The 20,369-nt window shown below is 34.1% G+C and overlaps 1 protein-coding gene and 1 long non-coding RNA gene across 3 annotated transcripts; both read right to left on the reverse strand.

The window, feature by feature from the left end:
* Positions 1–2,494, reverse strand: LOC107824533 (uncharacterized). The gene is made up of 5 exons (XR_012708518.1): positions 2,355–2,494; positions 2,185–2,270; positions 1,783–1,928; positions 1,578–1,685; positions 1–234 (listed from the first exon to the last, which is right to left on the reverse strand). It is a non-coding gene; the product is annotated as an uncharacterized LOC107824533 (long non-coding RNA).
* A 4,586-nt stretch (positions 2,495–7,080) lies between these two features.
* On the reverse strand, positions 7,081–14,956 carry LOC107824518 (uncharacterized). Of its 2 annotated transcripts, XM_075251382.1 has the most exons (9): positions 14,534–14,956; positions 12,883–13,056; positions 12,375–12,777; positions 10,435–10,715; positions 9,773–9,841; positions 9,615–9,671; positions 8,654–8,706; positions 8,473–8,548; positions 7,081–8,319 (listed from the first exon to the last, which is right to left on the reverse strand). In XM_075251382.1, the coding sequence occupies exons 1-9, from the start codon at positions 14,572–14,574 to the stop codon at positions 7,377–7,379; spliced, it is 2,097 nt and encodes a 698-aa protein (XP_075107483.1). In that variant the 5' UTR covers positions 14,575–14,956; the 3' UTR covers positions 7,081–7,376. The 2 variants fall into 2 exon arrangements, with proteins under 2 accessions (XP_075107483.1, XP_075107484.1); XM_075251383.1 differs by lacking the exon at positions 8,654–8,706 and having other exon boundaries at positions 10,435–10,555.
* Between the last annotated feature and the right edge of the window lie 5,413 nt (positions 14,957–20,369).

Raw genomic sequence — 20,369 nt, forward strand, 5'->3', positions numbered from 1 at the left:
TAAGTTAAACGTTATTTTCCTCTCCTTATCTCACTTCAAATAATATAAATCACAAAATCACATCCCTGTGTGTGTGTGGTGGTTGGGGGGGGGGGGTGTTCTCTATGATCATCTCTTCACATGATAGCAGCAACCATCTCTGCTTTTCCCTATCTACCTCTTCAGAGATACAAACAACAGCTGAGGTTGAAACTCGAATCACGCCTTTGAAAAATTACACAAAGATTTGCATACCTGCACCAGTCATTTCTATCAATCAACAACAAAGACAGCTAACTGCAACTAACAATTTGAAGCGAGAAAAATGACCTGGGCTACAAGCTAGAGAAGGCAAGGCTAAAAGCAAACACACGCAGCTTTCTTCCTAAGCAATTTCCAGTTGGAAAAAAAGGATTTAGATGGAGATGCTAGCATTTCAAGTAGTTTTGGATTAGATTTAAATCAATACAATGATTTTACATTTACGAGTAATTGGAAAGGAGATGAGTTACATGAAAATCACAGAAATGTTTTTCAGAAGTAAGATAATTTGGAAACTAATCAAAGGAATTTGGAAGGGACCTTACTTTACTTTTACTTTCTTCATTTTATCAATATCCTGACTCCTGATTTATTATCATCCTCCTCTTGTTCTCTTTCCCCATTTCTACTCTACTTCAACTCCTTCCCATCCCAGGTACTTTACACACAAATGACATGAATATTTATTCCCTTTAATAAGTAGAGTTCATCCAGAAGAAAAACTCATATAAGATGAATACCACACATTTAAGGGCAAAATAATGAAACTTAAATCAATTGACGCACCCATTCACCAATTAACTTCAGTCAAAGGTTTTAAGTTGTGATTTCTTTTGGAAATATCCCTGGAAGAAATGATGTAAGAAGCATTTCTTTTTCCTTGCAAATAAAATAATGTGTGTTTGTGTAGATAGTATGTCTAACTATTACATAATGTTAGTGAATGAGACTGACAATGAGTGTCTGGCCATGTAAACAACAACAACAACAATTACTACTACACCTCAATCCCGAACAAGTTAGAGTCGCCAATATGAATCCTCACTTATTTCATTAAGCTACACTTATATCATCATCATTACCAAAATAAATAGAAGTGAACGAAAATAAGATATCTATCTATATATATAATGAGAGTGATAATAATATTGATAGTTCTCTACCAAGTCTAAAACCTATTCTCAACTAGTGGATATCACCTAGTTGAGGCCATGTAAATGTGAGGCAGAAAAGCTTTTCTTTCCTGGATCTCAATGAACCAAAAGACTATGCTGGCCACAAAAACCTAACACAAAAGAGAATCCGTTTACTGAGATTAACATGAGCCTGCACTTACTCATCCTGTTGGTTCTTTTACCAGGGTCGGAGTAGTTCACAATCGTCAAACTTTCTGCTGATCAAACCCTAACTTCAGAAGTATGACCGTCCAAGCAGTGTATCCTAAAGTCCTTGTACTAAAGATTTCGTAAGCTCCAGAAGCTTGAAATTTCCTAACTTTATCTAAGCTATAAGCAACAGAAAATGAAAAGATTAGGAGGTAGGTATTTAAATAGTACCTATCTCGGAAGAGGGTCTCCTGACAACTCAGTTGGGGCATGCGTCTCCGTACTTTGCTTCATTTTGAGCTCCTCTTCATATTTCTTCAATCTCTCATTCCACATTTCCTACAATCATAAATTACAGTGATTTAGACAGATAATTGTGCTTATGCTTCAAAATAATTGAAGTATTGAACATATAAAACGAAGAAGAACAGAAAACCTTGTACTTGAGTTCAGCACGATGCATAGCATAGAATCCAAGTATGCCTCCAAGAATGGTTCCAGTTATTATTCGAACATAACCCCATCTCGGCGATCTCATCGGCGTCGTCATTGACTCTTCCCTTTGTTCCGCGAATCCTAACTCTGAGATTGTTAAAAAATATAAATACTATTAACTGTGATGCATTAAAAAATATAGCTGAAAATAGAACATCCACAAAATGCAGCTCCATAGAACATTCTCAGTTTTTAGCTTTTACCAATCTAGTAGAATGGGCCAATGGAGCACCTATCAAGTTAGTCAAAATAAGTGCAATGTAGTTGCAGCAGGGGAAAATATACCAACTGTTTCTTCTAACGATCAGTAAATAGGACCATAATAGGTCAATAATTTACGAACCTGTACCGGTAGCAGCGACGACGGGAAAGTATTTGTCGTAATTAGACCAAAGACGTTGGTACAATTTGGGATACTTGCAACTTTACCTCCAATAAAGAAAAAAGATTTGGAATGGTTAGAACTTAGAAGTGGAAATATTTCTGAAACACAAAAGCAAGATTTTCTCCTACCTCTGACAATGGAACTGCTAATCCGTCTGTGGGCGGAAGACGAGAGGGTTTTATTAGCTGAGGTTGATGAATTGTTCGATGGACCGATGGTTTACCTTTTTATTTATTTTTTTAATATTTTCCCCCTTTCCGCAATAAATAGGAGTGTTATTTTCTAGGGTTTTTCTGTTTGTTTTGTTTCAAGAAAAGGACATATAGATTTGGTTATCAGCCCATTTTTTTGGCTCAATTCTCAAACGACGTAGGAAGCTTTATAGAGCAACTTACGTAAAACACCCGTTGAATTAAATTAATTATCATTTCTATCCATTTGAAAACTAATTACAATATATACCTACCCAATTAAAACTAGAGAAAATGGCCAAATATACCCCTTTACTTTCATATATTATCTACATTTTACTTCTGTTATACTATCAGACCAAATTTACTCATACTATTATACTATCGGGCCAAATTTACCCCTACAATCAGCAAACTTTTAAAAATACTCCTTGATCTGTTAAGTAATCTAAAATCTCTCGAATTCTTTTTATTAAATCACTTGTTGTTCTTCTTGCTCCATTATTTTCAAAAATTACTATTGATGTGAATGATAAAATTACTAGACTATACAAATTATTCATAATTTTTTTTAATTACCAATGCACCAATTTCTCTTCTTGTAATAAATAAAATTGGTTTATAATTTTATTTACTTTTAATTATATACACGCCGTAGAATTTAGTGGGTCTATTTATTATGTATTATATGCAGCTGATCATTATGTATGTACATGTATATTCAAATATATTTTATCATTGCCTAGTTAATATAGAGTTCGATCAAATAACTTAAGAGTGCACAATGTGTATGCATTTAATTAAAGCAAAATTAAATTAGACAATGTGAAGTCTCCGAGAAACTTCAACTTCAATCACTAATACTTGCAAAGTTTCCATACATTTGGTGCAACGAATTCATTAAAATTGGGATGTTGTAAATACTTTTAGAATTTAGTAAAACTACATAATTTAGATTTTTTAATTTACTGTACTTTGTTTATTCGATTGTATTATTTAATATTTTTTTCTCTTATTTTTTTTCCTCTAATTCAGAGAGCAGGCAAATGTCAATTATTTAAAAAATAGTGGACCAAGAAGAACAGCAAGTGATTTAAATAAATGGAATTTGGAAAATTTTGGATTACTTAACATATCAAAGGGTATTTTTAAAAGTTTATTGATTGTAGGGGTAAATTTTGCTTGATAGTATAATAGTAGGGGTAAATTTGGTCCGATAGTATAACAGAGGTTAAACATAAACAATATATGAAAGTAGATGGGGTATATTTGGTCTTTTTCCCTTAAAACTAATTATCCCTACCTACCCACTCATGCCAACTTTTTTTTTTTTTTTTACCCATTTTAGCTTGACTTGGCTTGGCTTGACTTAATTTGTTTTGGCTTGAATTGGCTTGTCTTGAATTGACTTGATTTATAGTAGTTTGAATTGGCTTCATTTGGCTGGATATTAAAAATAATGGATAGGGGGGAAGGTAATGGGTAGGGGCGGGTAATTTTTTGGTATTTTTACTTTCATATACACTATTTGAAACTTTATTATCCTCCCTACTTAAGTTTCAGTTTAATTGCATAGGCATGCACAATTTACCAATTATATACATTTTAGGAATTAAATGAATATCCCTTTATATGAGGAATTGAATAAGGAATCAATTATTTCTCATCCTTATTCTCTTTCCCTCCTTCGCTCTCTCTCTCTCTCCTGCGCTCACTCTCTCTCTCCGTCTCTCTCCGTCTCTCTCCGTCTCTTAATCTATCATTCTTTGTTCTCTATTTTTTATCCTTTTATGTTGTATATATTTTTAATAGAATCCATCAATGGATTTTAATCGTTTTATTATAGAGTTTTAACTTAGCAATTTTTTTCATATTGCACAATTGGTGTTCAAACTGAAATTGTCAATCAATAATTTTTGAAGGTGTTTGACTCTCCACCATTGACAATCATTAAAAAACTGATTTGAATTCGAATTTGGGTTTTCAAAAACCATTATTTGTTTGGATTGGGTGTTGTTGCAAACAATTGAAAATATTTTTTGGATTTTATATCTTAATTTTGAGGGTGTTTTGGTGAAGATTAGACTTGATTTTGGCGGAATTTCAGATTGAAACTCGAAGAAGAAGAAGAAGAAGAACACATGACATACAATATACTTACGAAATTGTAGTAAAGTTGTAGTATAATTGTATGTAAATTGTATTATGTTGTAGTTATATATATATTTTTTATTTGAATATTGTATGAATGTTCTATGAAAGTTGAAAACAGTTGTATAATATATGAATCGTTGTATAAAATTTATATTTAAGTGAGCAATACTATCTTTTTTACATAAAGTTGTTGATATGTATCAAAATTGTATTAAGAGAGAAAGTTTTGATTGGAATTTTAGAGAGGAAGATGCATACACTACATACAAAATATATACAAATCAGATACAAAATATACAAAAGACATATTGTATAAAATTTGTATGAAAATTATATTTAAGTTGTATGATGTTGTAGATGTATTTTAACAAGTAAAAATAAAGTATGAAAGTTGTAAATTAGTTGTAAATAAGTGTATACTGTATAATTAGTTGTATGAAATTTATATTTAGTATGTATGAAAGTTGTAGATAAGTTATAAATAAGTTGTATATTGTATAATTAGTTGTATAAAATTTATTTTACAAGAGATATATTGTATAAAATCTGTATGAAAATTGTATTTAAGTTGTATGATGTTGTTGATGTATTTTAACAAATAAAAATAATCTATGAAAGTTGTAGATTAGTTGTAAATAAGTGTATACTGTATAATTAGTTGTATGAAATTTATTTTTAGTATATATGAAAGTTGTAAATAAGTTATAAGAAATATATAATTAGTTGTATAACATTTATTTTTAGTTTATATGATGTTGTAGATATATCAAATTTATACGAAATTTAATTTTTAATTTTTATGCCGTTGTACCATACAAATTTATCATCTCTCTTTTCTACTTACGCTTCAACTCCAACTAATCTCGAGATCATTGATATATATGTCATGTTTGCGATATTCACCACTATAATTCAGGTTGGGTACATAGCTATTGTTGGGTCCTTCCCATTCTTAGAAGAATTGTAACTTTTGTGATTATCTGAACATATGTAAGAAACAAAAAAAAAAAAGATTTATTGAATGATGAGGGACAAAGATAGAATCTTGACAGCAGTGATTTCGTGTGTTTGTAGGCACTAGTTAACTAATAAGAAAGAAATAAAGAGGAAAGTATTTGCCTACGACGCATACTGTTGCTTTTCCTTTTCAACGATTTAGCGAGATCAATCAAGAATATGGAATTTTGGGTGGAGAGAGGTAGAAGAGAATAGGGAAATTGAGGGGAGGAGAGCAAAAAAAAAAAGAAAAATGGTGTAACTAAATCCCCTAATTTAAGGCACTAATAATGAATTGTATATAAATTATGAGAAAAACTTGTTTAGGGCGGGTAATATACTAATTATAGATAATGTTAGTAAATAAGTTTTAAATATTGTATAGAAAGGAAAAAAATCCGTAATTTGTTTCGTGCGCATGGGTATTTGCCAAGTTTTTCTTTGGAACATTTGAGTTCCGTCCTATAGGGACCAAAGCGAACTGGCAGATCAATTAGTCATATATGGTAGCAAGAGGCAGAAAACTAAAAAAAGTAATCTTATACATTAAGCTTCCGTTATGTGCGGGGTTGAGGGAAGGCCCGAAAGATACAAAAGACTATTGTTCACATATTATATTTTGTAGTTCCCTTCTATGTTTCTCTTAAATGTTTTGGAGGCAATAAATTGGGTATTATATATCATAGAATCTCTATGGTATGATACTATTTAATACTCTCTCTGGTCCACTTTAATTTAATTTTTGACTTTTTTTTTGTGATTCATAATATTTAATTTTTTTTTAAAAGTTACCCTTAGAGTAAAGAATCTTGGAGTATTTATTATATTTTTAATAATGATCAAAGTAAGGTTAATATGATCAATTTTATATGCTAGAAGATGAATTCCTTAATATGTGTGAACAACCAAAAAATAAATTAAAGGGACCAAAGCAAATACTATATAATATGCTACGCCTTACCCCAAAAAAAACGGTTAAAAGAAGAGTTAGATCAAAGTATCTTTTCCCAACATTCAAACTTCCATTAACCAAAAAACATAAAAAAATAAATCTTATGAATCAATATGTCATGTATTTATTTCTTTAGAAGCGGATTACTTCTTGATTGCGCGTCTCATCTATTATGCTTTAGGTGCTTTCTCGTGTAGTTGTCATTTTATAAAGTTTATGTAAACAGAGATGTAAGTATAGATAGAACTAGTCTCATTTATCTGGCTAATAAAAAGTGTCAAAGGCCAAACCCTGATAGAAAAAATAGTTTCTCCATAAAAGCATTTTTTTTAAAAGAATTTTTTTGAAAAATATATTTAGAAGTACTTTTAAAAGGTTTTGTCAAACACTAAATATTGCTGGAAAGTGCTTTTTAAATTAAGTACTTTTGAGAAAAAATACTTCTCATAATAAAACTTGGCCAAACAGGCTAGTAATCTGAGTCTAAAAGTACCAACATCAGGCACTTCGAAGGAGAATACTGAACGAATTATCTGGGAAGGGGTGAAGAAAGAGGGAAAAAGAGGTAAACGACTGTTTCATTGAAGCTTCAACATGTCACAATCTTACAACATACATACAGCAATATTCACAAAACCACACCTAAATCTCTTACACTACACCATCCAACACAATTCTATCCCCTTGGAAAAATATGCGGGAATGTACAAAGGAGCCAACGTTCTCACTGGTACACTTTCATGACCCCGTATTCTCTATATTTTCTGTATATGTAACATACATGTATTACATGGAACACCAAATAACTTGGAGCATCCAAAACATCAAAGGTGTCAGGCTCTAGCAGTGTGTACACTTTAATTGCTGCTGGCTTCCCCCTCTTTTCTCCTCAGCTTTAACAATCTTTGCCCAAGTTGCTGCTTCATAGAAGCACCTACTAACAATAATCGAGACATAACATAGGCCAATAGTTCTTCATGATGAGAAAATGTAAAATCCAAATGAGCATACTCAAACTCATTATATGACACCTCCACACCTGCATCCTTCATCAGCTTATAATGTTTCCTTACCATGGATGGCCTGATGACCTTGTCCTTCCGCCCAGCAACAAGATCAACAGGAATATCAATAAAGGAATAGTACTCCCCCAAATCTAAAGGCTTAGGGGAACCATAAGCTTCCATGTTTGCAGCTGCACTCCCATAGTCAAACATTATAAACTTCCGAGTGTGCTTGATCTGTGCCAAATGAAGAGCCACACGGAATGAAACAGCTGGCATATCATTCATATTGTAGTGTGGCAACCCTAAGACTCCAACCCAATTTGAACTGTCTCCACCAACCCCATAGCTTATGAGAGTTTGCACAAGGCCTCCAACTGCTGGTAAGTTGTGGAAATCTCGGGCCAACTTGTTAAGCAGCATGCGGAAAAAACGAGTGGGTATATAGAAAGCTGACACAAAGGGGGCAAGTAGAGGAGACAATAGTAGGAATAAGTATTCCATCATTGTGAATACAGGATTGGAATCATGATGAAAGCCAGCAGGTGATAGTAAGATTAATCTTGAAAGTCTATGGGGCTTTTCCTCAATTTGACGCGTTAGGACGTACATTAGAATAGCAGCTCCTCCCAAACTATGGCAAATTGCACAAAGTTTGTAAGGCTGATCATTGTCGCTCTCTTCCTCCACAGCTTTTTGGCTATTTTTCAATTCAGTAACTTTTGTTTTGTGGATCTTCTCTATCATTGCAGGTATATCATGTGTCCCATGCTCATTTATGGAGTACTTCCAGTACCTGCATGAACATCCACATTTAGGAACTAAAGTAACTTGATAGCAATTCAACAATCACCAAACACACAAAATATGAAGAAACTTTTTTTCTCTTCAAAAAGAAGTCTAACGACATTTTAGACATGATGGGAGCTGCATGAAGTAATACACTTACTGGCGTGAGGATATGTTCTTGTCAACATGCTCTCTTGAGACCAATCCACGGAAATTTCCTAGGAAAACATCATACCCTGTAATCAAGAAAGACAAGCTTGAATACTACATGATTATCTCAGGAGAGTTTATAGTATATGCACACCCAATAAATTAGTTGACACAAAAGCACAAAGGACAACCTTGATCATAGGCTGCAAATGCTGGGGAACCAACAACTCCGTTCGATACCCAACTATAAGTCAAATCACCAAGTGAGAGATTAAATAGAATGAACAACGATGCAATTGACAGTTAGAACTGATAATCGCCTTAAATCTTAAGGATGCAATTGAAAGTTAGGACTGATCTTCACAGTATTAAGAAAGGAAGGAAAAAATAAGAACTAAAAATTGAAGGACTACTACGTCTCAATGCAACATAGATCAAATGATATCGACAAATAGATGCCTCCTCAATTTGTATGATTTGGCGGGGGACGAGATATAATGCACACAATCCACAAGATCAAAGTGCCAGATATAGTCGATCTCATCCTCGGACGATATAAATTGATAGCCTATACCAGTTCTACACCTTCATCAAAGCCCATATAGAAAATAGACCCTCTCCAGGCAAAAGAGTTACTTGAAAATACTTGGCTTCGCCCAGAAGGTAGTTCAGCTACAGTAGCAAATTATCCTAATCCTGCTTTCAGGATCACTCTGATATTTTGACATTATGAATATGTAAGATTAGAAAAGCAAAATACTGAACTCCCTGCTCAACATTCCATAATCCTAGCCCTTTATCCCAACTCCCTAGTGAGCTAATTAGCACATACGCATATCATAGTTTGATCTACTTAGAAACCTGTGAAGGGGAAAAAAGAAAAAAATCCATAGTTGTTCAAGTGTTGCTTAGACAGTCAACTGGCGTAGAACCAATAATTTGGTACTTCCCAAGTCCTTCTATCTGATCTGATCGACTGCCATTTCACCCAAAATGTCACGCAGTAGTTACTTATAAGCCTAGCGGATCTCAAAGGACAAATTTGCAATTTATGATGAGACATCAATGTTATCCCAAGTATGCAACAAGTTGAATATGACAAATAAGAAAGGGAAAATGATTTTGAAGAGTTAGAAGAGAAGTTAGGCTCACCCCATGGATGAATCAAAAACCCCATGTTGTAGATAAACAACCTTCCGAGCATCACGTCTGCAAAATTAAGTTTGAAACATCAAGCAATATCTATAAATGGGCATCCACCTTAAAGCTCTGATATAAAGTAGTGATGATGATCAAACAGAAATGCAAACCTTGGAATTCTCTCCAAAAGGAGAATATATCCATCATCAGTAACCACACGAAGAGCTTCATATGGGTATCTACAAAGGAAAGAGTAGCATGCTGAGAATAACTGGGATGCCAATTTTATTTGAAAAGCAAAGCACTGCTTAGTTATGAATACGAAGGGTTTAGAACATGCTTCAACAGTCTAGAGGACAATATCTACCCAAACAACACTGGCTGGTCCAAAATAAAACTGGGAAGTCAATGATTTTCATTTTCCTGTTTACAGTTGTAATCTCAAAAAATTTTGTAATATAATTCTTGTCCAAAAAGCAGTATGTCCAATCAATTTAGAGGTCATTATAACTTAAAAGTTAGTATTTCAAGAGAATAAGCATTCTCTACGCTCACTGGATTAGTTACAGCAGACACTAACACTATAGAAGTACAGAGAAGATGCAACTCTTATCCCAGCACTTTACAGACCTTTAGCGATTTTGGTGAAATATTTTAGATCCAAACTTTACAAATATATCCTCTTATTAATACGACAAACTTAAGAAATATTTTAAGAAGAATTGGACATGTCCGATCCCTTGAACTGTGTCGGCAAGATTTGTTTTAGGGAAAAGATAAAACTGTGTAGGCCAGATCTTAGAAGAGGTGAAATGCAAGCAAAAACCCTCACCCAAGCTCTGTAATGACATCTTGACATGTCCGAGCATCTGTATTGAGGGAATTAAAGCCTGTCTTCCGTTCTCTAGGAGTAGGATCACTCTCCGCGAGGGTATCCACAGGAACAGAGACACCTGAACCAACAAAGGGAACATCCTCGTGACCGCTGTTATAAGAATAAAACCACTTCACCACTTTCTTCAAGGTGCCTATTGGTGAGAGAAGACAGTGTGCTGCCTTGTCAACAAATTCAAAAACAGCCTCAATGGTGATCTCAATTGCTAAATGGAGATCCTACATATAACAAAATTAGACCAAGTCATATTCATAAGAAGTATAATCGGGTAGAAAACAAAAACAAATAGCATCTACTGGACAGGACAAGGTAGTTTCTAAGAAGACAATTTTTTATTTTCACTTTTCTCCTCCCGAACTCCTTCTATTATTCTTCACTTTTGGTATTGTTTTGGCAGGTAGGACGAGCGAAGAAGAAACAGGAACGGGTGTTGAATAAAAGAATAAACAGAGAGTATTAATTTGTTAGTGAGAAAACCAATTCTGGAGTTAGTTCAGCTGTTTGGTTTCTTCTGGTTGACATAAAAACCAACGAATTACTCAAATTCAACTTTTTTAAGGTTGACCCCAGTGTCAGAAGGCTCCCGCTAAAGTAGGTTCGGGAGAAGACGAGTGTAGGCAGCCTTCCCTCCTTAATGGAGAGGCTGCAAGTTTCAAACCCTAGTTGCCCGTAGAAACACATAGCACTTCTCTGTCACTCCAAGGCCCACCTTTTAAGGTCCAATTTTCCGTGACATCAAAATGGTAAATAGGAGAAGTTAAAGCTAATTATAGTCGAAATACTTCTTGTTTCACTCTGTTTTCACCTTATATTTTCTAAATTTTGAAACTTCAAATTGCTTTTAATGTAGCCCACACCTGCAGTCTTCCATTTATTGAATTATAAGCAATGCTTGCCAAGCCATAGTCCAACGAAACAACCACAACAATAGCATGATTCTTTTACAACCTGTATTACTTAAGGTTGAAAGTTGCAACAGTTTTCTTTCCCTTCTTGTATAGCATCAGTCTTTCACCCAGAAACCAAACATCTCACCGATTTCCTCTTGTAGATTGCTTAAAACCGAAAGATTCACCATACAAATCCCCAAACACAATATGATCAAGACCGAAGCTCATCACCAACCCTTTCTTCACCCACTTTCATGGCTTCTTTCTTTAACCTCATTCTCGATCTTCTACCTAAATAGAGGAGCCTTTTTCGACCACCACCGCAATCGCAACCCGACTTATCATGGATAAACTTCTCTATCTCTCCCCCCTACCATCAAGGACCAAGAGCATATTTTTGTCTCTTTCCATTTTCAATCTAGATATGTTCTTTGCGGCCCATCACATTTCTTCCTCCGTGTATTTTTTCCTTTTACTTTTGTGATAATATTTTTTTTCAGGAAAAAAAAGATATGTCGCGTTGGATCCGAGGCATACCAAAAAAGGGAGGTGAATTATCTCCCTCCCTCACAGTCTCTCTTCAGAATTTGTCTAGGAAATCGTAGATGAAAGAAAGTGAAGGTAGCAGCTAAGCACACTTACATCTTGTGAATATTGGAATATTTTTGCACGCTTCGGGGAGTAGGTTGGAGAGGACAGTTAATAAGTCTTCGTATTCTTTGTTCCTTTTTCCTTCTATCTTTCAATTTGCTACCCTTTCTGTGAATTTGGTTCACCTAATCACCTCTCCTTACAGAGAATAGCAGAAGTGTAAGGTAAATTGGCACGTTCAAATATTGGCCAGACAATGATAACATGAGGAATCACGTGGATAACCAATGAGCTGTCAAACCTACTCCCCCCCCCCCCCAAAAAAAAAACACACACACACAAAAAAAAAGAAATTAATGGATGAAGAGTAATGTTGTATGAAAATGTCAAACAAACCTCAACAACACCACGTCTTCTGTCAGTGGCACGCTGGACAACGTGATCTCTTAGTGTCTGTAATCTCTTCCTAGCTTGTACATGAGAAGACTGGAAACTCTCAGATGTCCGAGAGACTCTGCTGCCCGTACCCAAAGCATAGAGATACAAAGGTATGCCCAACATAAATTTAATTGGGAATAGGAGCCATGAAATGATGTATCTGACCCAATGCATCCAGTGCCTGCTCCGCCTTGAAAGACTGCGAGCTCTAGATACCCGAGAACTTTGTGACAGTGGAGATGGAGGACAAATGTTACTATCAGTATATTCATCTTCTGATGATGATGAATAATCTACACTCGAGGAGGTATCAGAATCAATAGAAAGTTCATGAATGAACTGGTTAAAAGAAGAGGCACCACTGTGATCACCAAAAAGGTAGATGTTAATACAGCCGCATTATTCAAAAAGTGCTAAGTTCAAAAGCCAAAACAGGGGTAAAATTGGAAAGAAGATAAAAACTCACTTCTCCATCCACTGTGGAAGCCGAGGTCCACGAAATGTTGGACGAAGCTCCCAACCATGTATGCCTTCAAGAATGGTAGATTTCCCCGGCAATATCGTCAATAATAATGCTGACACTCCATTAATCAATCTCACAACATTATTCAGTGACTCATAAGTCACTGTCTTAACTGACCTGAAGAAATGTTGACAAAAAACAGAAACATTAAATACTGCATCAATTACCAAATTTGCTGAAGAAAACAGAGTGAGAGTAACCCTAAGGATTTCAAGCTGAATAAAAATTACAATATATGAATGAAATAATACTGCTGAATATGAGCTACTTTTATGATTAATGACTTCTGAGGTCATTCAAATCTATCTGCCAAAAGTAATTGTTCTCACTTGTAAAGCAATGGTAGTGCATTAGAGTATCTATAGATATTGAGCTTATTATGTTGCAGTGCACTCAACCAATGCCCTTAAGGCTATCATCACCAATGAAAAACGAATTTTGCAATAATTTCCCATTTATTCCACTGGAAGGATAGGGGGGATCATAGCCGAATCTATCCACGAAACAACTGTTGTATTGGTTTGACTTCCATGATCCCGCTTCTTGCTACAATATTGCCATTAGTCTGCTACTTGAATGGCATCAAGAGCAAAATACAAGCAGCTAGAGGGTTGTTCATTAAAATAGACATCCTCCCCCTGGATCTCTTCTAGAAGAAGCCACTTAATTGCCGAAGCAGTTCCAGGCAAATAATAAATATAGAGGAAACTTTTTTCTCCTTCCAGCTAAGGGAGCAAGAAAATAACCAATCACAGAGTTCCAGATCATAAATACAAGTCCTAGAATGTTGTTAGAAACATTTTTTAAGTGTCAACTTAGGAGATATACAGATATCTGCTTTGAATACACCAATACGATCTTCTTGAGTAGAGGTAAGAATCATATCTCGCCTAGCTCTCCCTTTTTCTCTCGATTAATTCTAGTACTTTCATATGCGCTAATAGTATTGAAAGAAATACAAGCCACGTCAAGTTCACTTCTTCGAGATTCAGAGTTTCTGGGAATAGCTTGAGATCAACGTGATATATAGACATAAAGGATAGTCTCCAATCTGCAACATTGTGCTCCCAAATCCGCCCCAATGTTATACCGCAACAACAACTACTGCTATGCCTCAATCCCAAACAAGTTGGGGTCGGCTATATGAATCCTCATTTCTTTTTTTACGCTCAACTCATATCATCTATCATACCAAAATAAAATAGAAGTGAAAGTAACATTCATTTTTCAATTGCACATTTATCTTAACCTTATACTACCACAAAATCTCAAACCAAAGGTATACTACAACTCAATATATCGCTGTATTTTTTATTTTCTTAAGCTCCAAAACAATATTCACATTCTTTTTAAAACTAATTGCGAAGAATCGACACACCACCACTTCACTGTAGAACAATCAATCAATTAAATTCGTCTTAATCCAATATCAGTTGGGATCAACCACATATATCTCCCAAACATCCATTTCATTCCAATTGGAACGAGAATATGCCTGAATACGCATACGGGCATCCATGTAGATGTACATCAATGTAGCTGTATCAGGTGCCTGTGTATTTATACACATAAAGAAGGAGAAATGAAAACTTACTCTTTGGTGACAGCGAGGGTATGGTCAACGAGCCGTTGCATCGGTTGCGATTATATTTGGATTAGATTCGGTAATTACAACAAATAATTGATACCGATTCAATCGATATAACTCCTGGAAAAAAGTAATCAATCGAAATAACTGTAAAACTATTTCCCAAAATGCTCTGGAGAGAGAGAGAAGGGGTCCGAGTCCGATAAATTGGGATTCCGTAGCTACAACACCGCCTATTCTTGCCGTCCACGGAAGTTATGGTCCCCTTTGCAACGTGGCATTCTATGGTTGGATATAATAATCTCTCTCGCTTTCGAAGTTCCTCCCGAGTGACGTGTCACTGACTCCCCGTATGTGTTTATATCCATTCGTGATATGCAAATAGGTAACAAGTTGCAAATATTTCCTCATACTGCAAATGCAGCCCCTGAGTTAGTTCGGAATGACGAGTGCCCTACCTTAATAAGTAAGTAGTATAATATAGTATTTAAGTTATTTAATAATAATATATTAACAATAATATTCTTTTAAGAAAAAGGGAAAACTAATTTGAGGTGTCTTCTTTAAAGTTGAGTTTAGTAACTTCTGTTATAAAATAAAGATTATAAAGTAAATAAACTGAAGACAAGTATACAGAGATTGATATATTATTCAACTTCAAACTGACGTATATAATGAACTGAAAACTCCTCTATTTATAGAAGAAAGGAAGCATCTGCGAGGTTTTTCTTGAGCTGCTTGTAAACTGTCTGCAGGCTACATGAGCTGCTTGCAACCTACCTGTTTAATAAGAAGTTGTTGCAAATCATCTCATTGAGTTGCTTGCAACCTGCCTGTAGATAAACTTCAATGGAGTACCAAATGGATAATCTACTTCAAGAAGATTATCTATAACGGAGTAATAAATGGACATCCACAATATAATTATTTTCATAACACTCCCCCTTGGATGTTCATTAAAAGATATTGTCTCGTTAAAACCTTACTAGGAAAAACCTAGTAGGAAAATCCTAGTGAAGGAAAAAGAGTACACATATTTCGTAATACGCATTTCTAGGTACCTCATTAAAAACCTTACAAGAAAAACTTCATGGGAAAAATTTTAGTAAGGAAAAAAGAGTACAACGTGTATTTCACTCCCCCTAATGAAAACCTTATTTCAAATATTTGAGTCTTCACATTTCAATTTTGTATACCATCTTCTCAAAAGTTGAAGTTGGCAAAGATTTAGTGAACAAATCTGCTGGATTATCATTTGAACGGATTTGTTGCACATCGATGTCACTATTTTTCTGAAGATCATGTAGGTAGAATAATTTTGGTCAAATGTGCTTCGTTCTATCTCCTTTTATAAATTCTCCCTTTAATTGGGTTATGCATGCAGTATTGTCTTCGTATAAAATTGTGGATCTTTTATCACATTCCAAATCACATTTTTCTTGAATAAAATGAATCACTAATCTCAACCATATGCATTCCCTACTTGCTTCATGAATAGCTATTATCTCAGCATGATTTGAAGAGGTGGTAACAATAGATTGCTTTGTGGGGCACAATGATATGACATTAACTCCACATATAAACACGTACCCGGTTTGAGATCGAGATTTATGAGAATCAGATAAATAACATGCATCTGCATAACCAACAATATTTACACTATCTTTGTTAGCATAAAACAAACTCATGTCAAGAGTTTCCTTTAAATATCGCAAAATATGCTTAATCTCGTTCCAATATCCCCGTGTAGGAGAAGAGCTATATCTTGCTAGTAAATTAACAAAAAAAGATATGTGAGGCCTTGTAGCATTAGCAAGATACATAAGTGCACCAATTGCACTAAGATAGGGTGTTTCAGGACCAAAGAGTTCATCATCCTCTTTTGGAGGTCGGAACGGATCTGTATTCACTTCAAGTGATCGAACACCCATTGGTGTACTTAATGGGTGTGCTTTGTCCATGTAAAAGCATTTAAATACCCTTTATGTATAGGCAGATTGATGGATAAAGATCTCGTCTGTTAAATATTTAATTTGTTGACCAAGACAAAAAATTATTTTTCCAAGATCTTTCATCTCAAATTCTTTCTTAAGATATTCAATTGCCTTTTGGAGCTCTTCTGGAGTTCCAATAAGATTTATGTCATCAACATAAACAGCAAGTATAACAAATTCTGATGTCATTTTCTTTATAAAAATACATGGACAAATAACATCATTTATGTAACCTTCTTCCAGCAAATATTCACTGAGGCGATTATATTACATGCGCCTAGATTGATTTTAAACCGTACAGAGATCTTTGTAATTTGATCGAGTGCATTTATCGAGACTTTGAATTATATGCTTCAAACATTTTAAATCCTTCAGGATCTTCATATAGATTTAATCAAATGAGTCATATAGGTCATGACTTGCACTTAAATGACATGATATCTTCAGGTGTCTGGACTACAGGTCCGATCCTCACAATCTTTTACAATATTGTGCACCATATTATATCAAATATATCGTCGACGATCATTTTGTATCGGTTCGCAAGCGACATAACTTGTTGAGATCTCATCACTTTCTTTATTTTCAGGTACCTGAACTTCTTCTGGAGTTTTATGAAATATCACGTCGTGGGCTCTTCTAGAGCTTATTTCCTCCTTATTATGATCATTTTGATCATTTGCTCCTATCCTTTTCAAGAATTGTTATATTTGGAATCGATTGGTCTACCACGCTTCATGCGTACAGTAAACTCTATCTTTCAGAGACTTTAATTTTAATAGGAGCATTTGCAGCTGAAATATGATATTTTATTTTGGATCAACAAATGCTTCTGGTATTTGACTTGAATTATCTTCTAAGTGAGGATCATATTAATGATAATTTGATTCATATAGCATATTTTTTAGTTGTTTATTCCATCCCCCAAATGTTAGAAAAACTAACATATATCCCCATCTTCTTTGGGAAACCTATCTTTGTGCAATGTGGTAGAGAAATTAATCATATACTACATATCAAAAGTTATTAGATAGTAAAATATTTGGTTTCGGATCCTAAACCAATTGTGAGGGAAGGACTTATTATATATTGTTGGTCTGATGCATACAAGTGCTGCTGTATGCAATTTAGAAAATCTTAGACCAATACGGGAAGCTTTGTTCTCATAAGAAATGATTTAGCCATTAACAGAAGACATTCAATGCTAAACCAACTTGAATATACCAGCATTATCAAGATGAATTATCTTGATTAGATATTCTGGAAATTATGCTTTTAATTGAGAAAAGCAATTTCAAATGCCAAAGTGTAGGTTGACAATAAACACACATGTAACCATCTCATATATGCATCTATAAGTGGTTCATATAATAGGTGAATATGCCCACATTCACCTTTTATATATTCCAAAATTTAGGGGTCTTAGTCCCAACTTTAGCTGGTATAATCAATTTATTACGAGAACAAGCAACACAAGAGAATTTTTGAAGAATCTTCTAGTTCTTCAATTTATGTTTATCATAATTCTCAATTAGCTCATCATATTTAAACCAGATGGCAAATGAAAACATATAGTTTATCATGGCACGTGCTATCTTTTAGTAAACTTCTGTTTTACTATGACATAAACTTTTGCATTAGTAAACTTCTGATTTACTGTGGCTACTTTTGTACCAGCAAATTTCTATTTTACTGTAGCTATTTTTGCCGCAGTAAAATTTCTGATTTACTGTAACTGCTTTTGCATTAGTAAACTTCTGGTTTACTTTGATACATGATGTAGTACAAATTGAAGAATAAGGTGGGTAACTTCTCACATACATATTATTTTACCCCCTATGATTATGGAAACATGAAGATTTTCAATCTTCTAGTCATTTGTAGTTTCATTATGATGGTCATTTGTATTAGTAAACTTCAAGTTTACTACAATATATGTTTTGATCATAATCATATAATATGAATGACATATTTGTATATAAGCTCTTCGAGAGCCTTCATTTATTATCCACAATCTAATATTTATCGGACATTACTAGTGTCGTGTGTCTTCTAGACAAACGGTTAGCTCTTCATGAGCTTTTGATAAATTTTGTACTACCAAATATTGCTTAGACCCTTCTGGTGTCATGAGAGAAAATCATAATCAAATGAATAATATAAATACAATTCTAAATTTATAAATGACGAAAATTAAGAATTTTAATATTTTTACCACTACATAATATTTTCCTGCTTTAGAAGGAAATTTTAATTATTTACTACTTCAGGAGAAATTTAAAATATGAAATATTGAGAATATATTCTCTCAATAGTATTACCTCTTTTGGAGGTGAATCATAATATATTTACATCAAGAACGCGTTCACATTTAATATTGTCACATTCACTTCAGGGAATTGATTAATATTATCAAAAGTTCTATTCTTTTAGGAGATCGAACATAATTATCTGAACGTGCATAATCACATCAAATTGTGATGCTTCGAACCTCTTTTAAGATATTTGCTACTTTAGAAGCAAATCGAGGTATGCATATAATATAGAAAATTTTCTCTAACTTATCTTCATTGTAACCATAGCAAGCCTAAATTATCACTTCTAATGGTCATAGGCATATAACACTTCTGGTGGTTAACAAAATTTAGTTACAATGAGATATATGAAACATAGCCGTTTCTGGTGGCCGTACTCTACTGGAGTTCAAGTGAACCATGAAGTTAAGTCATAACGAGACTTAGGAAATATTACCACTGTTGGTAATTATATATTTCTCATAAACTCTGCTGGAGTTTAGATGGATCTAACATTGTTATTCACCTTTCAATACTTCACTAAACGATCAAGGAGGAAAATAAGTACAAAAATAGTAATTGTATAAGTATATATAGTCCCCAACTGTTTGCCACATAAACTACTGGTGTAGTCTCGCGACCATATAATAGCTTAAGTAAAATTAATTTTTCTTTCCAATTTTGCGAGACCGCATCCAAGTAAAATGACATTTGCATCATTAGTTGGCTAGAAAGACGTGATAAACATGCATGATAAACATATATTTAGAAAAAGAAACTTCGTACCTTGGAGTATTTGCTCGAGATGTCAGAGTCTCGTGCTGATAACGTGTTATAAAATAAAGACTATAAAGTAAATAGACTTAAGACAAGTATAGAGAGAGATTGATATATTATTCAACTTCAAACTGATGTACATAATGAACTGAAAACTTCTCTATTTATAGAAGAAAGGAAGCATCTGCGAGGTTTTTCTTGAGCTGCTTGTAAACTGTCTGCATGAGCTGCTTGCAACCTACATGTTTAATAAGAAGCTGCTGCAAATCATCTCATTGAGTTGCTTGCAACCTGCCTGCATCAGCTGCTTGTAGATAAACTTCATTAGAGTACCAAATGGATAATGTTCTTCAGGAAGATTATCTATTCAGGAAGATTATCTATAGCGGAGTAATAAATGGACATCCACGATATAATTATTTTCATAACAACTACCAACTTTTTTGAAGTTTTGAAGTTTGATTTTGCCCTTGGCTGGCTTTAAAGCATAAGTCTCATCTATATGAATGAAAGCTTTCTCTAGCGGCCAATTAAATTTTACAACAAAAAAAAAAGGCAATTAGGCTTTCGTCTTAACCACCTCTCTGTCAATTATTCTTCATTCACCCCTTTCTAACCAACTTCTAAAAGCTTTTCCTTTCGATTGAGTTTAGTGCTTGTAGTAGAAGAAATAAAAAATGCAACTTCAATTTATTGAATATGCAATATAATGTACTTACAAATAAAATTTTCATGTAACCATTGGTATTGTCGAGTGAGATTGCTATCCTTAAAGAT

This window comes from Nicotiana tabacum, chromosome 4, assembly GCF_000715075.1.
Source record: "Nicotiana tabacum cultivar K326 chromosome 4, ASM71507v2, whole genome shotgun sequence".
Lineage (NCBI taxonomy): Eukaryota > Viridiplantae > Streptophyta > Magnoliopsida > Solanales > Solanaceae > Nicotiana > Nicotiana tabacum.

Bases quoted from the DNA above. Each gene is read 5' to 3' on its own strand.
- LOC107824518 (XM_075251382.1), bottom strand. From the start codon at position 14,574: ATGCAACGGCTCGTTGACCATACCCTCGCTGTCACCAAAGA. The intron at 13,057-14,533 runs GTAAGTTTTCAT...ACATTTCTTCAG, and splicing joins ACCCTCGCTGTCACCAAAGA to GTCAGTTAAGACAGTGACTT. The intron at 9,672-9,772 runs GTTTGCATTTCT...TTAATTTTGCAG, and splicing joins CTTTTGGAGAGAATTCCAAG to ACGTGATGCTCGGAAGGTTG.